Here is a 20,339-nt window from a genome sequence, read left to right on the forward strand (position 1 = left end):
TATTGTGCAGTTCTGAAACCCATTGCCGTAGCCCTTGATTTCATGCAAAATGAGAAGACGTGCTATTACGGCCAACGTTTGTCCACATTAATTTCCCTCAAAAACAGATTACATAGTCTGTTATCTAGCAATCTACGCCATCTATTCCAAGTAACTCCAATCCTAGCAAGTTCACTTTCATCAAGATTTAAAGCGATGTTTGATCTGACCCCAGAAGCAAATTGAGCTATTTTGGCAGCCTGCTTCCACCAATCATTTAAGATGGATAGCTACCTGACACTGCCTCACCAAATGATAAGAGGATACAGAATGTGTCTGAAATCAGCTGAGCAGCTCGCAGCTACACCTTTCGTCAGTTCAGACGATGAAGACGAAAACAATTTTTATGTTTTCAACTTAAGTATAACAGAATTTGAAAAGCAAAAAGAAAAGAACTTGTCTGCTGTGGAGTATGAGCTCATACAATTCTTCAATGGCAAAGGGACAACCCTGTGCACTCCAGAGAATTACCCAACAGTGAAACAAGCTTTTATAAATATAATACAAGTTTGTGTTCCTCTGCTGTAGAAAGACTGTTCTTTTTTTGCAGGATTTATTCAATCACAAGCAAGGGGATCCTTATCTGATAAAATTCTTGTTTTTTTTTTTTTTTAAAGGGAGCAGTAATTATGCATAAGTAGCATAATTTCATTGCTGACTGGGTAAAGGAAGAATGTTTAGTTACAGTGTTTGTATAAAACTTGGAGGTAAAATATTTTTAAAGTTAATATAATATTTTAGATTTTCAGTAATATTCTTATTTCTTTAGGCATATATATGGTATCGAGTATTTGGAATACAAATGTATTTTGAGTATTTGAAATAGAAATGTATTTTGGTTAATTTTTTGAAGTGTTTTATATTTGTATTTCAAAAACAATTTTTTTTTTTAAAGTATTTTGTATTTGTATTTGAAATACTTAAATGTCAGTATTTTGCCCTGCCCTGTTTGTATAAGTGTTACATATTAATAAATCTTCTCTTTCACACAAAACTCGTTTTTATTCTATATAATTTCTGTTAAAATACATTATTTTTTAAAAAGGCATATGTCCAGCTAATTTTAGTGCCCCTACTAAGGGCATGATTGATTATATTTCCATATACACTTCTCACGAACGTGAGTTAAGTATAACTTCTCAATTTGAATTATTGAGAAAATTAATAAACTTAAATGAATAAGCAGGAAATAGTCATTTGTTTCTCCTGTAAAATTTGTCTTTCTGTTCTTCGGCTCCTTTAACATTTGATGTACACTGGTAATGCTTTTAGTTGTTACAATTTTAATTTAGTGAAATAAGAATACTTACAGGAGTTACAATGCGTACATTCCTCTTGTAGACAATATAGAGAACAATCATTTTCTTCTATATTGCATAGGTGACCGTGAAGGAATCACTTCTCAGTGAAGTACTTGGTTGTTGTTTCATTCTGGGTAAAGCGAGAATTAAATACTTTAAGAGGGAAGAAACAATAATCACAAGAGTCTGTAGGACTGCATGTATTCTTACCTATATGCGAACATTCATTTTTGGATTATACACATAGGACAGCGGAATTCAACGACTTCTATTATGAATAAAGTTACTAGGCTGAGCTCTGATAGTGATAACAATGTTATAGTAATTGCTGTACAAAGAAGACGAGTCTTGCTGCTGTTTACAGACGAAGTGTGGGTTTCAAAATAAGAGAGATTCATTAAAAGTGTATTGGTATGAAAAGAGTATAACTTAACCACTGCCCCCTAGAAATAAAAGATGAAATGGAAGATATGCTGATGCTGAACTCGACCGAATGATCTCGCCATACTTACATCTTGTGTTAGTCTTGTCTCCATAATATCAGCGTCACAACATGATTGTACAGCTAATGGATCAAACTGGGTTCCATCTTATGATATCCATTATAACTAAAAGAACTGTGGCAGAAAGGTAGCGTTTGCTGCTTGTGAGGCGTTCGAAATGATCTTTACACCACTGACTTTAACATATTTATGTGGTAGCAAAGAGTTTATTACCGGTATCTATTTAGGAGTTGATTGCAATTTGTAGCCCTCTGATCCTTGCTATATCTTAAAGACATTATAAAAGCACTGGCTGGTATGAAGATTTCTTACGGAATCTTATTGATTGATATCAAAGAGTTCTTATGGAAAATGTGAGAAAAAATGCATAGAGTGCATACATGGGAATGAATATTACGTAATTTTAAAGAATCAATATAAGGACCGTGGCGTCACTGACGTTTTCGTAAGCAATACAGAGAACATATTGGTTTAATGTAATAAAGTCGTCATTTTTTATGGAATTTTATGGGAGTCAAATGATATAATGCACCTATACAAATTCACATTATTTTAGAAGGCTAGGCCCATCAAGTCCCAAAATATTACAGTATCAAGAAAACTTCCAAACATCATATATCACAATATAATATAAAAAACTATACATGACAGAAAAAAAACCTCTGGTTTTCATAAAATTTCTTAAGAAAATGGCGATTACATTACATTAATCAAACATAATCACCGTATAGATTACAAAAACGTTCGCGACGTCAACAATAAAGTCCGGCCATCCATTTTACACAAAAACAAATTGATGCAGGATTACCCAAAACGTAAAGTGTGTAACATTTTGTGCTTTCAAAACTTCAAGTAATTGACAATATGGAAACAGTTTACAATAAAGATATAAAAAAGTCTATCAATATTTAATAATAATTAACAATTGAATGCGTCAGTGGTGGTAACGAAACAACCGTTATTTAAGTATACAACGGGCCAAGTAACACGGGACCTGGAAATATTTGCAAATTGTATCAAAGACATGGCTAGGAACATCACTGTTTTCAGGTATACAATAAAGTGCTATTAGGAAGCAATGCTTTCAGGTTTAACACGAAAGAGTGTCTGTACTATTTGCAGTATCCTATTCACTTTCAGGATTATTGTAAACATTACAATTTATTTTGTACCGATATCGTGATTTTGTTGCAACATGAGTGATAGTGCACATAAGCAATACAAAAAAAGAGAAAGAAAGAAGAAGATTATATAAAGTCTGTTGAAAAATAGATACGTGATTCAATGAAAAGATACAAAAATTACTAATTTCCTTCAAATTTCAACTAACACTTGCTAGTAAATAACATACAATACCATAACGGTTTCATTTAATACAGGAAATTGTTCATATAAGAAATTTAAAATATCGTTAGTGATTTTAAAGATAAGTAATCAAGATGTATACAAATAGGATGTTATTGTTATCTTTCTATCCCATGGCTATGGAATTTACTGATGAAGATGACCAAAATTATCTGGTTTCACAATAAAAGTAATAATTAAATAATAAAAAATTGACCATTCTAACGTTGGAAGTATCTGATTCAGCTCAGATCTATAAGTTTAAAACTCCTTCTCAAGACACTCTTGTAACAACTTAACTTCACATCTCGAAAGCTCAGTGTTTCAGAATAACGAAGGATAAATCCGTAGAAATGATTTTCAGAACCATCGACGATTTTGAATAGTCGACAAAGAATGCTGTTTTCAGGAAGAAAGTGAACTTGAACAATATTTCCTCCTGCCACATTTACTGGCATCAAGAGACTTTGAGCTGGAAAGAAGAGGACTTGCGATATATGATGAATTACCCGAGTCATTATTTAAAGTATGACAGGATAATGCTGAGTTCACATAGCTTTGCTTCTAATAATTTATAATATTAAATAACTATAATTCAGTCACTGTTCAGCACTGGCTGCAGTGATGTTAATTCCTCTGAATTGTTTTTGGTTTCAATTCACAAAAATGATCGTCGTGCAATTAGAAAAAAAACTAATGATAATAGTACATAATGCAACGAGCCTAAATGATAACAATTAAGATGCGAGTAGGTTTGTTAATGAAACGAGCGCAAGCGAGTTTCATAATTTTCATACGAGCGTCTTAATTACCATTATAGGCAAGTTTCATACGACTTTTTATGCTCGACCATATTTCTAACTCGAAATTATTCAGATGTATTCATTTTATTCGCATCTGACAGAAGATCGGAAGTGACCTTGTGCATATCTCGTTAATTGTGAGATGTGCGCAGACGCGAAAGTGTTATTTTTTCCGCGGAACAATACTGTCATTGACCTTTTATTTATTTATTTATTTATTTATTTATTTATTCTGGTGTAGTTAAGGCCATCAGGCCTAATCTTCCACGACACCAGGAATACGAATACAATAATAGAAAAAATACACTATATACAAAGTAAATCTACACAAGAAATAAAGAGAGAGAAAGCACTATAAACAAAGTAAAGCGACACAAAAATATTCACAGGTTGCAGTCACACAAACTTTAAATGAGTGATTAAGTATCATAATTAATTGTATCCCAATTAACTAACATAAACAAGAAACTTGCAATTTTAATCTAGATTAAAAAAGAAAAAGAAAAAAACACAAATCAATACTTCTAGCAATACCTAAAAACATTAACTAAGACAAAATTTCCCTATTTAATTTTGAATTGTGATAATGTCCGGCAGTCCCTGACGTCATTAGGTAACGAATTCCAGAGGCGAGGCATTTCTACAGTATAGGAAGATGAGTATAAAGACGTTCTACGATGAGGGATAGAAAGAAGTGCTTGATGTCGGTTTCGAAGAGTTGTAAGAAATTAAAAGCGTGATAACAGATAATTCGGAGTAGAAGTATGCATGATTCTAAACAGAAGAGACAGTGAATGTATTGTTCTTCGTTCCTTCAGACGCGCCCATGAAAGTAACTGGAGGGAAGGTGTTATATGATCAAATTTACGAGTATTGCAGATGAATCGTATGCACACATTATGAACACGTTGTAGTCTCTCAGCTAAGACTGAACTTATATTAGTTAGCAAGGAATCGCAATAATCAAAATGGGACATTACAAGCGTCTGAATAAGATTCTTTTTTAGACTAAGTGGTAGAAATTCTTTCATATGAAACAAGGAGTGAAGTTAAGAAAATATTTTTTTGCAAATGTGTGTTATTGAGTGTTCCAATTTAGATCGCTATGCATAAAAATGCCAAGATTTTTAACTGTTTCACTGTATTTAACAATAATCCCATTCAATTTTATATGTGTTATAGTACTTCAATCAAGAGTGCTTCGTAGACGATTATGTCCCATTACGATCGCTTGCGATTTCTCTGGATTTAACCTTAATCCAAATTTGTGTGCCCACAGTGAAATCGAATTCAAGTCTTCGTTTATTTGTTTACTGCGTCACTAGTCTCGTCAGAGTGGAAATGCAAATAAATTTGCAAGTCGTCAGTATACATATGGTATCTGCAGTGTTGTATCATATTAGTCACGTCATTAATATAGATCATGAAGAGTAAAGGTCCGAGAACTGATCCTTGTTGAATTCCAGATTTCACGACACACCATTTTGAAGAATAATCGCATGCAATGACACATTGTTGACGTTCGCGAAGGTAGGATTCAAACCAAGTAACAGAACTTTCATAAAGATTCAGAAGTCTTAATTTACATAATAGAAGGTCCGTGTCAACGGTATCAAATGCCTTACTGAAGACTTTGATATAATTTAGAGAATAACATAAACTAATTTTTATATAACCTGGAAATTGATTTAGGATTGAAAAACGAGATGACAAATTGAATTTATTTGAATATTATTTACAATTAACGCTAATTATTACAGCAACAGAACATAACCTTCTGCGACAGTATTGGATTTCCAGCCTCCGTGACGTTTCCCTAGTTGTCTTTCGATTGCATATCCGAGAATAATAGAAAACCTGAACTTTAATGAACAGGTGTACTTTAATGACATGCATTAAAGGACTGCTACCAGGTATAATTACTACATTTCGGCATGATCGAGCATAGAATATAGCTACAAAAATCGTGTATTTGACAATTTCTCACAAATAAATAATGAAACTGGAATTAATCTTGTTAGCATCCATCCTACTCTGTACACGAGTCATTTAGTTAGACACCAATTGCGTTTAGAAGGCTTCTTGCCTGCGTGGAGTTGTTCATGCTATCTTATAAAACTCACATCGTAAAAGACTTTCCACAATCCACGCATTTTAAAGATATGGCGATTATGTGCAGGTGTTGATGTCTTTTTACGTTGCCCATTGCTGAGAAAGACCAGAATAATTACATTTGAAAGATTCCTCGTCTGAGTGCAGGAGTTTGTTTTTCAGGCCACTCGATTGAAAGAAACACATCACTTTGACAGCTTTCACGCCTCTGTGCACGCGTGAATTGCGTTTTAGGGTAGACTCCAAGAAACACCGGATTTCAAAGATTTCTTACCTCTGTGCACGAGTACATGTCTTCTTACGTCATTCCAATGCGAGAAACAAATCCAACAAACATCGCATTTTCGCATGTGTGCAGGATACCAGGCGTTTTAGGGACCTGGAATCTGAGATAATTTGCCACATACACAGCATTTCAATGGTTTCTCGCCACCGTCCGAGTGTTCACGTCTTTTTAGGCTACTCGATTTAGGGAAACACAACAATCACCGGATTTGTAACGTTTCTCGCTTGACACTTGAAAGTTTTCCCACCTATGTGCAAGAGTTCATGCCTTTTAAGATGACTCGACCGCGAGAAACACTTACCACAAACATCACATTTGAAAGGTTTCTCACCTGTGTGAACGAGTTCATGGCGTCTAACATGACTCAATTGCGAAAAACATTTGCCACAATCATCGCATTTGAAAGGTTTGTCACCAATGTGCCCGAGTTTATGCCTTCTAAGACTACTAGACGCCGAGAAACACCTACCACAAACATCACATCTGAAAGGTTTTTCACTTGTGTGCAGGCGTTCATGTCTTCTTAAATTACTCGACCGCGAGAAATAGTTACCACAAACGTCACATTTGAAAGTTTTCTCGCCTGTGTGAAGGCGTTCATGGCATCTTAGATGACTCGACTGCGAAAAACACTTACCACAAACATCACAACTGAAAGGTTTCTCTCCTGTGTGCAGGAATTCATGCCTTTTTACACCACGAGACGTCGAAAAACTTTTACCACAAATATCGCATTTGTAACCATTCTTGACTACACGCTCACTTAAATGCGTAGTCGATTTTGCAGGATTGGAGAGACATCCTTTAGATATTTCGAATTGCAATGGCTTCTTATCTTCATCAGTTGCGGCATGTTCTCCTGAGGAATTTGAATTCTTGGGAATCTCACATACAGTGTCGTTCTCTTCATGTGCAAAACTGTTGAATTCCGATGAAACAGTCCTCTCTTTGGTAGCTGCAATCCTGACGAAAATATGCTATCAGTCATTAGATTAGTCGCAACAAATATGCATTAAAGTAATGAACTTCAAGCCTAAACGAACCTCTTTCACCAGAAGGAACGTTACCATTAGAGATGCAATGCTATAAATAAATTATGAGTTACGTTGGAAATATCAAAATTGTCTCAACATTCTAGCCATGATCTATACAACAAATTTTATGTGGAAAATACCATGTTTGCCAACACTTAAGACCCATTGACAATTAAAATTAAACATAACCGTAACATAAACACAGAATATGATAAAAAGAACAATAAAGTTTTATGTTCATTTTCCGTCTTGACTTATTACGAGGTTAACATGTTTTATTTTTCTTATGAACGTTTCCGCCCTATTATGGGCATCTTCAGACAAAGATACTTGTACCAAAACTGCATAATATATTGTGTTAAAATACATTAATAAATGAGTTAAAATATATGAATACATTTAAATTATATAGCCTATGTAATATTTTTATGTCATACCATGTTAAAATATGCACATTTAATTTGAGAATATCTTTTAACAAGTATAGAGTTCTTACATATTTCAATTTAATAAAACAACTTGTTCACGATTTTCAACTAACATGAAGAACATGCCATTAAATATGCATATTAAATACATAATTTGTTGCTGTATTTTAGTATTTCTTAGAAAATATTTCAAAGGTATTCATATATTTTATCTCATTTATTAGTGTATTTTAACACAATATATTATGCAATTTTGGTACAAATATCTTTGTCTGAAGATGCCCATAACAGGGCGAAAACGTTCATAAGAGAAATAAAATGTGTTAACAAAATATCTTTTATATGTTAACCTCGTAATAAGTCAAGACGGAAAATAAACATAAAACTATATTGTTCTTCATCATATTCCGACTTATTTGACAAGGTTTCAAAATGTATTCAAAATTCAAATAAACACAGAAGTTTGCGGCCAGGTTACCAAATGGGATCATTCACAATGATTCACATAAACACTTACATTAACATTGCCGTTACACATTAACATGGAAGTTAGCAAACTCTAAACTTTCACGCTTATGCTTACGTGATTTGCAAACAGAACACAATTGTGGACCGCTGAAGTATACGACAGAATATGAGGAAATGGCGTCGTTGTTATGTTTCCATGGTTACCAAGTATGTTTGCTGTTATGTTTATGATCCCATCGTGAATGATGGTATGACTTCTTGATTTTACTGTAACGTTAAGTTAACGCTTACGTTATGTTTAATTTTCATTGTGAATGAGCCTTTAGTTGGTTGGCCTTTCTACTGTGAAATATGCTCAGTCTAAATTTGCCTGGCGGTTAGGGTTGCTTTGGACAGAATTATTGTTTTAAAAACACTATAGTATTCTACACATAATTAAACGTAAGAAATTAATGTTTCCATGTACTTAAAAGGAGTGAAATTATGTTTTCATGTTCCAGAACATTCTCAATTGAAACAATTGTATGTACTGTATATTATGAGTATTATCATTAATCGAAGAGTATCATACAAAGAAAAATCATTTACCATTGCTTTATAGTTTTTGGACATGAATGTGTTAGTTTGTGTGATTGCTTCCCAATTCGGATTTCAATGGTGTATAACTTCTGTTGTGGTTTAATCTAATGCTATATAAAGCGTTAACATATAGTTTATTTTCTCACTATCAAATTAGGTTAATTTTTCCATCGTCGCCATGCAGTATAATATGTGTAGCTAAAAACCATCAAATTCCGCAATTATATCCAAACAATATATGAAATTACCAGTATTTGCTTAATCAAATTTTTCATCAGATGCACGCAGTGAAAGTGCTTGAACTGCACGACACTGCACTATGGCGACAATTCTTTGAAGAATATTCCGCCAATATTTTTACGGGACTAGAAATATTTAAGCAGTTTCCTCTCCACCCTTTCTAGAGTTTGCAATCCATTCTCCATTACTTAAGAATTAAATTACTGACTGCTACCAATGGATTGGAAGTTTGGAACGTCGGCAGTTTTCTAGTCAACAATAACACACGAAATAAGAGCATGAAGTATTCGAATACCTATACAAGTTTCATTGATACATTACCATACTACTCTAATTAATATGGTTTAAATATTTTTATTAATTTTTTAAGTAGTGGTGGATGGATGGATGGATGGATGGACGGACGAACGAAGGAACGAATGAATGAATGAACGAATAACGAAGGAATCAATGATTGAATGACTCAATGAATGAATGAATGAACGAACGAATGAACAAATGAACGAATGATCGAACGAACGAATGAATGAATGAATGAATCAATCAATCAATCAATCAATCAATCAATCAATCAATCAATAAATAATAAACTAAAGAACATGTGACGGGTATGTCCTAATTATTAATACCAATCACTTTGTCAATACACTACAGCAAAGTCCGTCGACAAAAGCTGTTCGACAACAGCATCTGGAGACCTTGCACTGCACAACAATGCAGACGAACCTCACTAGGTTTGAGCTAGCTGTAAGCAACTTTCGGAAACTGATTTAAGGGAAAACGCTGTCCCTGGTTATTAGGCCTACATAGTGGAATACAATAATAATTTGGCAAATAAAGCTATTTTACGAGCATTTAAAATATCAATACACTACATAAATCCAAAATGTTTATATACTGGAAAACAAATGTACACTCAAAGCGCATGCCTACACGTACACGCACGCTATCTGTTGGTGCTAGTTCAGAGATACAGCATTCTGAAGATGCTTGAGCAAGTTAACGAAAAGGAAGTTTCAAAGGCAATGAACTCTCTACATAAATTCGCACACCACACTCACCATTCTGTGAAAATCTCGTTGTCCTCTGCTGTTCCTTCCACCCTTGGCTCCTCATTCACTGTGTCCAAGCCACTCTGCTCTTCCTAATACAGAGAAAATGAAACAGAAAGATAGCACAATTTACATTAACAAAAGTGCATCGATACTATATGCCACAGAAGTGCATATAAGTCGTATTAGGCCAGTAGAAGTTTAGTTAACAGATGACTATTCTTGGGGCAGATATTTCATGGGGTAATTCTTTTCCTTATATAACAGCGTTTTTGAAGCTCTTTTCAACATGTGGCAAAATAAAGGTGTAATCTAAACTACTGCGACACAATCACATAATCTAAGGGTGTAGTCCGAAACAGCACGGGAAATTTTAGGAGGGAACTAGTACTATAAGATACAAATAAATGAGATTAATGTATATTCATTAGCACACAAAGTAAAATATTAAAAATTTTATATCTATTATTTTGGTCAACAAATGGGGGAATGATAACTTGTTGAATGGTAAAATCGCGCATGTTGCAAAAAGATTGAGAAGAGAAACAAATTACATATTATTCAGTAATTAAAGTAACAGAATTTTTGTATTTGTGTTTGAAATTTATGACAGAAATGTAAAATTTATAGATAATAAATAATTACAATGCAATGTAAGTGTCTAATTGAATGGGAATATTGAGAAACGCCACACGTCCATGAAAGTAAAATTTTCTGGAACAACAACAGCTACTAATAGTTTGAACCAGTAAAAAATATGTGTGGTTAAGTACAATAAGTCTAACATTTTCAGTGAATTTCATCCCTATGCGGTACCTATTTTCCGAGAAAAAAAAAATATAAAAGCCGTTGCATATGTGTTGTTTCTCAACATTTTGAACATAGGCTATATTAATTAGCAGAAAACAATACGAGTAAAACATTAGATCTTTACTCGCAACAAACAATTACTGTCACAGTTCATCAATACAGAGTGTTTCAGAATTCCTACCACAAAGTTCTAGGGATTGTACAGGGGACTAAGTAGATAAAGTTTTGATTTGGAACCCATGTCCAGAATTTTGAAGATCGAGTCCATTTAAAATCCCCGGCTTCACGATATGGAAACAAAATGGGCTGAGGGCAACATCTGCAATCCTCTGATATCGTCTCTCTCTTCCTGTACTGCTCAATGACTGAATCACAACTGATGTGAAAGTGGACTCTGTAGAACTGATTGTAAAGAGAAGACACACGATATCACGTATAGCTGAGTAGATGCTGAACGGTTAGGTGGTAAGGACATCCTTGACGTACTTCTTTCCCTATTTGACTTCCTTCTCACATTTCTTCTTCTATCCTGACTTTCAATTGCTTCATATAAACATTACTAAACAGTCTTCTCTCCCGTTTTTGTAGTAGGTGATTTTACGACGCTTTATCGAATCTTAGGTCTCTCTAATTCACGCCAATTTTTCTTTAGGATTCCCATTTCCCATCTGTTTATTCTCTTAAAAGCATTTTCTAGGTCCACAAATACTATATACTATTCTTTATTCTTCTCCAGGTACTTTTGACAGATTGTCCGTAGCAGTGCAATTGCATCTCTCGTACCTTTTCCTTCCCGAAGCCAAACTGCTCTCCTTCCAAGTATTCTTCCATGGTAGAATATAATATAAACCTCTATTCAATATTTGCAAGAGAATCTTCGCCGAGTGCGATATTAGAATGATAGTCCTGAACTCCTTACATTTGTTAGCATTACTTTCTTCGGTATTGGAATCAATACTGTCTCCGTAAAATCTTCAGGCCCCTTGCCTTTCGATATATTTCGTTGCATAATGATAGAATTTGCTTCTTATGTTCACCCAAGCATTCCACTAATTCAATGGGGATTCCATCAACTCCTGTTCCTTTCCCATTCTTCATTTCCTCCTATATTGGAACTGAATCCACTTCACTGACAGAAAAAAGGAAGTAAACTATACAATAATTTGATGTATGCTGTATCTATCTGGATGAATCAAAACATGCATTGTTTGTGCTCCACTCACCTCAGGTTCACGTTTCACCACAGGAAACGAAAATGGCTCCGGATCTTCCTCAAATTTTATCTCAGTTGTGAGACCATGGCTGTGGGCCACATATTCCTCCTTTATACCAGTCACATGCTGATCCGAAAAATACCGATCCTGTAGTACAAAGAGACGTCTTAAATGAGGAATTTATTACAGCTTCTATGAGGAATTGGAACATACTTTTGATCAGTTCCCTAGATATCACATGAAAATTTTATTAGGGGATTTCAATGCTAAAGTAGGACAGGAGGATATTTTTAGACCAACTATTGGAAAAGAGAGCCTACACGCAATTAGTAGTGACAATGGAGTTAGATTAGTCAACTTTGCCACATCGAAAAATTTAATTGTCAAAAGTACAACATTCCCCCATAAGGATATACATAAATATACTTGGACTTCTCCAGATGGATTGACACACAACCAAATAGATCACATCTTGATAGATAAACGGAGACATACTAGTATTGTAGATATTCGAACTTTCAGGGGTGCAGACTGTAATTCTGACCATTATTTGGTGATTGGAGAATTAAGAGAAAGATTATCAGTAGCCAAGCGAGTAGAGCAACAAGTTAATATTACTAAATTCAATATTTTGAAATTAAAGGACGAGGAAGCTAAGCAAAATTATCAGGTCGAAATTTCGAATAGGTTTGCCACTTTAGAAAGTTCCGACGAAGTTGAGAAAGAATTAGATGTTAATAGTGTGTGGGAAAATATCAGAAATAGTATCAAAATTGCAGCTGAGCAGAGCATAGGTTATTATGAAACTAAGAAAAAGAAACCGTGGTTTGATGAAGATTGTTGCATGGTAGTAGAAAGAAGGAAACAGGCAAAATTGAAATTCTTACAGGATCCAGTTGAGGTGAATAGAGATAATTATTTCAATGAAAGACGGGAAGCAAGTCGTACACTTAGGAATAAAAAGAGAGCTTACTTGAAGGAAAAACTGAATGAAGTAGAAACAAATAAACATTCGAGATTTATATAAGGGTATAAAGGAATTTAAGAACGGATATCAGCCAAGTGTAAACGTGATCAAGGATGAGAATTGTGACTTGCTTGCAGACTCTCCATCAATCCTAAACAGATGGAAAAACTATTTTGCGCAACTACTAAATGTACATAGGCCAAATAGAAATGATCGGGACGAAATTGAAATACAAACTGCTGAGCCATTTATACACGAACCCACACCTTCAGAAGTCGAAATTGCGATAGAAAACCTGAAAAAGTACAAGTCTCCAGGTATCGATCAAATTCCAGCAGAATTAATACAAGAGGGTGGGAGTGCATTATATAGCGAAATTTATAAACTTGTACTTGCTATATGGGAAAAGGAAATTGTACCAGAACAATGGAAGGAGTCCATAATTGTACCTATTTTTAAAAAGGGGGACAAAACCAACTGTGGTAACTTTCGAGGAATATCACTTTTGTTACGTCGTACAAAATTTTGTCCAATATTCTTTTGAGAAGATTAACTCCGTACGTAGATGAAATTATTGGGGATCATCAGTGCGGTTTTCGGCGTAATAGATAGACTATTGATCAGATTTTTTGTATTTGACAGATAATGGAGAAAAAATGGGAGTATAAGGGTACAGTACATCAGTTATTCATAGATTTCAAAAAGGCTTATGACTCGGTTAAGAGGGAAGTATTATATGATATTCTTATTGAATTTGGTATTCCCAAGAAACTAGTTCGATTAATTAAAATGTGTCTCAGTGAAACATACAGCAGAGTCCGTATAGGTCAGTTTCTATCTGATGCTTTTCCAATTCACTGCGGGCTAAAGCAGGGAGATGCACTATCACCTTTACTTTTTAACTTCGCTCTAGAATATGCCATTAGGAAAGTTCAGGATAACAGGCAGGGTTTGGAATTGAACAGGTTACATCAGCTTCTTGTCTATGCGGATGACGTGAATATGTCAGGAGAAAATCCACAAACGATTAGGGAAAACACGGAAATTTTACTTGAAGCAAGTAGAGCGATCGGTTTGGAAGTAAATCCCGAAAAGACAACGTATATGATAATGTCTCGTGACCAGAATATTGTACGAAATGGAAATATAAAAATTGGAGATTTATCCTTCGAAGAGGTGGAAAAATTCAAATATCTTGGAGCACCAGTAACAAATATAAATGACACTCGGGAGGAAATTAAACGCAGAATAAATATGGGAAATGCGTGTTATTATTCGGTTGAGAAGCTCTTATCATCCAGTCTGCTGTCCAAAAATCTGAAAGTTAGAATTTATAAAACAGTTATATTACCGGTTCTTCTGTATGGTTGTGAAACTTGGACTCTCACTCTGAGAGAGGAACACAGGTTCAGGGTGTTTGAGAATAAGGTGCTAAGGAAAATATTTGGGGCTAAGAGGGATGAAGTTACAGGAGAATGGAGAAAGTTACACAACACAGAACTGCACGCATTGTATTCTTCACCTGACATAATTAGGAACATTAAATCCAGACGTTTGAGATGGGCAGGGCATGTAGCACGTATGGGCGAATCCAGAAAAGCATATAGAGTGTTAGTTGGGAGACCGGAGGGAAAAAGACCTTTAGGGAGGCCGAGACGTAGATGGGAGGATAATATTAAAATGGATTTGAGGGAGGTGGGGTATGATGATAGAGACTGGATTAATCTTGCACAGGATAGGGACCGCTGGCGGGCTTATGTGAGGGCGGCAATGAACCTTCGGGTTCCTTAAAAGCCATTTGTAAGTAAGTTAGAAGACAACTTCTAACTTTACTAGTTGTTCTCTATGTGTCCGCATGTCACAGCATGTGTTTCACATTATGATGAATAAGGAAAGGATTCATATGCAAATGCATATTTTAATACAAAAACATTTGTTATACACGTTATTAACGTCTGTGGTGATGAATACGCAAAGCTAACTCTTCACAGTTTTTTAATATTTAGGTCATTACTCCATATAATATACTACTGTACATTATATTGTACCATATCTTAAACATTGTGTTAGATTAACAACACTATTTCCATAGTTTTGTAAAAAAACAATAAAACACTGGATTGCTTTGTTGCCAGAACGTATTTTTTGAACATCTGCTCTCAACGGCTAAAAATTCCTTGTGTATGAAGTGAAACTGTGGAAAAACCACCATTGCCTGCTTTGCTTCCATTGAACTGCTGCACAAAAGGAAACATTCCCAAATATCCCTACCTACCTGACTCTATCACCTCTACCCTCCTTTCCTACGTTTCAGTTATTCTGAGCTGTTGCATTAGAAGTATTTTGTTTCTAACCGAGAAGTACTCAAACATTATACTATTGAGCTACCACACAATTCGACAAGAAGTATTTGGCAATGTCCTTTCAACAAGCATGAGTGGGAAAGACTGTCAAATTCGTGAATTGTAGCACTATATACATTGGAACAGACTACGGCACAACAGGGATATGTTCCGTTTAGAGTCGTGAGAGAGAAATCAGTAAGCAAAATCATAAAGATAGTATAATGAAAAATTTTGGTATACGCTGTACTGCATTGCTAAGCCAGTCATATTTCTTTGCATGAGTGTACATTAACAGTTTCGCATTTGTTAATTCCTCACACATTACACTTCCTTTACATCAAAATTGGTTTTCAGGAAACGTTAATATCAGGGGATATGAACCCAGATGGATTTTGTCTTCCAATGGAACTTAGTTTTATTTCTATAGCCAAAATGAGTTAAACGAGCGCTGAGCGGATTCAGCCGATTTTGGAATAGACACCGACGCATTTAGGTTAGGTTAGTTTAGGCTTTTATTATCCCGTCAAGATGAAGGTGAAAGCGATTGAGTGTCATTTTTTGTTTTCTATGTTGGCAGTTCAAGTACGTCGGTGTCTGTTCCAAAATCGGCGGAATCCGCTCAACGCTCCACCCCACAATGTGTCATACATACCTCTATCAATAGACAAGAAAATATTTTAGAATGAAGTTCCCAGAAAATATATATATAGCCTAATTTTCAAGAGGGAAGTCATAGAGAGCTTTGCAGCATTAGAAGAGAAAAATACATTCTATCCTTATCTAAATCATGTGTAGTTCAAATAAATTCACTTCCTGGAAGTCGCAAACACATACTAATATGGGTATTTATATCTCTTTACAGTTTTGAATATGATTTCAATTTTCGCTGGGTGCACTCAGCTTCCATAAAACCAGTACCTGGATATTACTTGTTGCATTTATATTATAAGTAAAAAAATTCAATGTTTAATTAATGGGAAGCAGACAATAAAGATAAACTCTGACTTACAGGAAAAAATTCGTTCGATGCGTTCGGATTTTTATCATAGTATCGCTCACTTGTCTGCATTTCCAAGTGAATTATGGAATAGTGTTGTAATTTACCACTAGAGCGCATTATTTCACTGCAGTGTTCTGAACTGAAATTAAAATGAATATATCTATAAATTAAATAAAATATGAAGGACATATCTAGTTTAATTTAGTATTTTCTCAATCTCATCTCATACTTCTGTCTCAAAATTGCATTGCTACAATTCTAGTTTCGTAAATCAAAAAGCTCTTCATACTGTAGGACTTAATAAGATAAGCTTCACGTCATCCATTTCATTATATCTTCGATATAAGCGCGATTGAAGGTGTTGCAGTCGATATATTTGCCATGAGATGGCCATTATATTCTCTACTTCGATCTTCGACCGTACAGAAATTCATTTAGAATTTCAGGTCAGAACTTTGAAGGGAATCTGGTCATTTGGACAGAGGCTATATGGTCAAGTGGGTGATGCTCCATTTAAAATAATGCAAAGAATAAAAATCCGAACTTGCCATACGGACCCAATCTCGTTAGTGGACGCTTACCATAACAGCAGCAGGATGACTGAACATACCAAGCGTGCATACACACATAGGCAATACACACAATTACACATACAATATTCAAGTAAAAAAAATCACACGCACGCACGAACACTCACACAAAAATAGAAAATGTCGAATTCAATCGGAACATGTATATAGGCCTATTATGAAATATTCTGAACATTCTATTATGGTTGCTGTATTAGATAGTGTAATTTATGAAAATGTTAAATGATAGGTCAATTCTTGAAGTAATGGCGCCAATAACTGTACGTAGAGCTACAGATAAAACAAAATTACATATTTGAAGGAGTAAACGTATTAAAAATTTTAGACAAAGGCACAGACACAGCAAAAAGAAGTCGTGTCCTTAAGTACAATATATTGCGAAATACATTGTGGAATGTGTAGCCTGGCAACTATTAAGACGAAGGGTAACAAGCAATTTTGCTTTCAAATAACTAAACACCAGTGCATTGCTTTCGCTCCACTCACCTCTGGTTCATGTTTCGCCATACGGAATGAAATTGGCATCGGATCTTCATCTACTTTCACCTCAGACGTGAGATCACGTTCCTGGTCCACACATTCTTCGGAATAATAAGACATCTTTGCGTAGGTCTGTCGTCAAATTTTTGCATGAAGTAGCTCCTTAATCGTTACGATAAAAGGAAGGTCAGGGCTCACTAAATCCTTTACGAAATATTTTCAAGACGGCCGTGTTCAGAGAGATGAATGAGGTTCAGAATGCTGTATTCCTCATTGTAAGGTTTTATTAGGTGTGTAGTATTATTACTATGTTGGCGACACAGAAACCCACCATGAAATTAACGAAATATGGCTGCATTCTTCATTCACAGACAAAGAGTTTGTAATACTTACATATACATATATATTACAAACTCTTTGTTCACAGACGACTATTTTCGTATATAAGTAAGGTACCTATTTAGGGTGGGTGGGCGACGAGACGATAGAAGTCACCCTCGGCTCCCTTTATTGCGCATGCGCTATCGGTGAAGAAATTCCGCTTCCGGTGTGACGCTGAGCCCCGTTGTAAGCATAAAAATGTTTTATTTACCGCAGTAATTGTGAACTGGATTTCTTTTACTTTCATTCGAGATTGATGGATTAGTTTTCAAACTTCTGTAATAATGCCTGTGGTATGCAAACATTGCAGTACCATATTTAGTAAGCAGTCGAATTTAAACAGACATTTAAGACATGTACATAAAATAGAGCAGTGAACATGATATCGTATCAGTAATATTATATCTTTCTCTTGTAAAATTTCCAGTTTTGGAATTACAAGGTTTTGATCGCCACCCGACGATGAGCCATTAGTTTCACTGTCATTAATATAACCCAATTTATCATTGTATTCCCGTTCACTGCACTTTCAATGGGGACAATTTTCTTTATTAAGCATTTATCCATTATCAGTAGTTATATAGCCGTTGCTAATCAATTAACGAACACACACCTACGACGACGATCATAACAAAAAAAAATCAACCTAAAAACGAGTGTTGATAATGGTTAGTTTTAAATTTTGGGTAATTAAGTAGTAATCACCAGCCAGGCCATCTTCCCGTAATAGAGATCCAGGATAGATACATTACCAAGTATATACATATATTTTAATAATTGTGTAGAAACAAACCATCGACAGGTCGTATCGGCCAGGCCATCATCTTACTACAACAGAGATCCAGGGCGCAAAGTGGATACTGGATGACAAGTTAATCATACATATACAAACGAAATTTAATAAAAGAAAATACATATGATAACGAAGGTGCCCTGGACCTCTATTGCGGGAATATGGAGGCCTGGCCGATTATTACTACATAATTACCATACACTGTTAATTAACTGTTAGCTCTGTGTTATTTCCGCTTGGTAAGTCTTAGGACCATTACTGTTCGATCCCAATAGTTCATAGATTTGAACTGAACTACAAAAATGTGGATCATGGATAGAGAAGTGGAGTCACTCTGTTGCATGTGTGAAGATTCACCGATCTCAAATTCAGGAACCATAGCGGCATTGTGAATTGCTTTACTAACATGTTCGACAGCTGACCTCCTCTATCAGTGGTTTAGATGGATAAAAACATTTAGGGCCTACAGGAACTCATAAAGTTAGTGGTATGTTTCCTAATTTACCATGATATTTAAAATGCTATTGTTCTAATGGTGTCCCGATTTGTTCTTTTGGATGGTTCCTTGTCCATTTTGTTACTCAACTGTGGAATAATAAATAATAATGAATATAGGTCTATACCGGTAATAATAATAATAATAATTATATATATATATATATATATATCTTCTTTTTTCCGAGATGTTCCAGTCGAACCAAACCACTACTCTCTATAGAGTTCAAATAATAATCTTTGGCCTATAACCTACTTCATCTTTCAAACAAATTAATTCAATTTTTGGCTAAACTAGTGCTGAAGTAGTTCCCCGCTTATATACATATTGCATATACGAATCTGTGACAGGTTAGATTTGGTTAGTTTAGGGTTTTGTTACGCCATGCATATATTTGTCTATGATGCATATACGATCAACTGTATCTACATAAAAAGAAACCCTTATAAATTCAACAATTTTCACTTCCGAAATCACCAGAACTATTTCAGCGCTAGTTTCGCCGCTTTATTTACATAGGAATATCTCTTCCAATTGTTAACAAGGTTGAGATCACTCTTAATTTTACTGGATGTGTTGCCCCTGGTTTTATAAATTTGGACACAAAGTGTCTTGCAGCCCCTCTGAAGTTGGCACCTACGTTTGGTGATATTTATTTGCATATCACGAGATTCGTAAGTTGGTTTACAGTTGAAATATCCAGAACTACCTCAGCGCTAGTTCTTGCCGCCCCTCTGAAGTTGTAGATGGAATATTGTGTTAGCCAAGTTTAATATCAATACTACCACCAAAAATTAACTCTTAATACATATAGCCTATCAAGACTTATGAGGAAATATTCTGGAATACAATTATACGAAAATAACGTTTGACTTGGATAACAGGAGCTGGAGTAATAATTGTGAAATCTAGCAATGCACTATTATTATAATTACGTAACTTGTATCACCGAAATGTAAATTAATATATGATCGTAACGAAGGTGAATCTAGAATGCGGTGAATAAAACAATTTTTATGCTTACAACGAGGCCCAGCATCACACCGGAAGCGGAAATACTACACCGATGGCGCA

The 20,339-nt window shown here is 35.0% G+C and overlaps 2 protein-coding genes across 7 annotated transcripts in view; one reads left to right on the top strand and one right to left on the bottom strand.

Moving 5' to 3' along the window:
- Positions 1-20,339, top strand: part of LOC138691571 (zinc finger protein 664-like) — a 116,003-nt gene that overhangs the window by 62,221 nt on the left and 33,443 nt on the right. The gene's annotated exons all lie outside the window — the stretch shown is intronic.
- LOC138691564 (zinc finger protein 678-like) overlaps positions 5,691-20,339 on the bottom strand; it is a 225,026-nt gene continuing 210,377 nt past the window's right edge. For 3 of the 6 annotated variants that reach the window (XR_011329911.1, XR_011329909.1, XM_069813648.1), the window contains 3 exons: positions 12,223-12,360; positions 10,199-10,281; positions 5,691-7,351 (listed from right to left, as the gene is read on the bottom strand). Coding sequence is in view for 3 of the 6 variants with exons in the window: in XM_069813648.1 (XP_069669749.1) it covers positions 6,571-7,351; positions 10,199-10,281; positions 12,223-12,360 (1,002 nt within the window). In the remaining 3 variants the exon portion in view is untranslated. Of the gene's footprint in view, positions 7,352-10,198; positions 10,282-12,222; positions 12,361-17,601; positions 20,258-20,339 lie in introns of those variants that run through there. The other 3 variants (XM_069813649.1, XM_069813647.1, XR_011329910.1) reach the window with 3 other exon arrangements.

This window comes from Periplaneta americana, chromosome 16 (genome assembly GCF_040183065.1).
Source record: "Periplaneta americana isolate PAMFEO1 chromosome 16, P.americana_PAMFEO1_priV1, whole genome shotgun sequence".
NCBI lineage: Eukaryota > Metazoa > Arthropoda > Insecta > Blattodea > Blattidae > Periplaneta > Periplaneta americana.